This window comes from Aplysia californica, unplaced genomic scaffold (assembly GCF_000002075.1).
Source record: "Aplysia californica isolate F4 #8 unplaced genomic scaffold, AplCal3.0 scaffold00017, whole genome shotgun sequence".
Taxonomy (NCBI): Eukaryota; Metazoa; Mollusca; class Gastropoda; order Aplysiida; family Aplysiidae; genus Aplysia; species Aplysia californica.
Window position 1 is genome coordinate 266,656 of NW_004797287.1, and position 1,504 is coordinate 268,159.

General features: G+C 43.6%; 1 protein-coding gene across 1 annotated transcript in view; it reads right to left on the reverse strand.

Annotated features, from left to right (window-relative positions):
• Positions 1-1,504, reverse strand: part of LOC101862469 (epithelial splicing regulatory protein 1) — a gene marked incomplete in the record, with an annotated part of 104,434 nt that overhangs the window by 14,388 nt on the left and 88,542 nt on the right. Inside the window, 1 exon segment of the mRNA XM_013085988.2 lies at positions 1,055-1,109. Coding sequence (XP_012941442.1) covers positions 1,055-1,109 — 55 coding nt within the window.

A 1,504-nucleotide genomic window follows, 5' to 3' on the forward strand; every position in this document is an offset into this window, starting at 1 on the left:
CCCCCCACACACACACACTAACTTAACGAAACACAGCAAGCTAGGTATATTTCAGCTTGCGACTTTTAGCATAGCTGGAAAGGAAAAAGGTGCTTACGGTATTTCTTCTCGAATCTTTTCTGTACACATTATTAGCCTCTTTTCTCAATTTCCATGAGTTTTAAACGCGCCCAGTTTTCTTTAGCTATTGAGTTTAAGCTACACGCGAGCAGTGGAGGCACGCTTTTCTTCAATTTTTTTTCGTCTTGAATTTCTCGTCAATTAATACTACTCCGAGGGTTCAAGTTATTATCACAACCGGCTGTTGCGAGTTTAAGAGGAACAATCGATTTCATAAGCTTTTAAAACCGCCAACTCGATGTCTTTGTTTTCCTTTTGAACGGGGCGAGCGGCTGTGAGAACCAGCTGTGCATTAACCTCTCAATTGCCGTGAAGGTTCTAAAATCCCACGGAAAGGCCTGACTACTTCCGACCTGGCAATAAAGGGGTTAATGACGGCCGCGCGAACAGGCCAACTGGGAGTGAGGGCTCAAAGTGATGCTAGAGCGCACAGATAATGTAGCTTATAATTGAACACTAAAACCGCCCTCGTAAAATGCGCATAGGCTGACATTTTGCACCCTAACTCATTAGCTAAATGTTCGTAGAAGTGTTCACGGACTAGTTCTTTTTTTAAAAAAAATTCTATTCGCCGCTCCCCTCCCCCTTCACATGAGTTTCCTTTTCCTCTTCCTCCTCATCCTCCTCCTCACACTTCTTTTTCTGCTCCTATTTTATTTTTCCTTCTCGTCGTCCGTGCTCTTTTTTCACGACTATCCTTTTTTTCGAGTGCAACTGTGTCTGTTCAGCATAAAAACACATTCTCTCTCCGTTTGTCGACCTGTTTGTCTCTTACACCCCCTCCCACCAAACACACACACACATACACACACACACACACACACACACACACACACACACACACACACACACACACACACACACACGCACACACACACACACACCAACATGCATATGCACACATACATCAGTCATACAATAAATGTTAACTTACCAGATACCGCCTTCTAGCCTTTCATTTATGACTTCTGGCTCACCGAAACTGTGTCCTGTAAAAACAAAGAGTATCCAGAGTAGGAATATACAAAATATGAGTGAACATAAACAAAGAGATTTTCACCATCTCCTATCCCTCCCATCCCTCCCATCCCCCTCCCATCCCTTGTCTCTCTCTCTCTCTCTCTCTGTCGGACTTCACATAAACTTTTCCTTCTAAGCTTATTTTCACAGGCGCTAATATTTCGAAAAGAAAATCTAGCCATTTACTCGCCCCCTCTCTCCATCTCTTCCGATCATACTTTTTCTCCTTCCCTCATCTCTTTCTTTCTACTTTTTCGCCTTTCTCTACCCCCCCTCCCCCCGTCTCTCTCGTTTCTCCTTTTTTTTCTTTCCACGTCAGCCTTCTTGTCTCACTGTTTTTTCTCAGTACACAAACATCTACTCA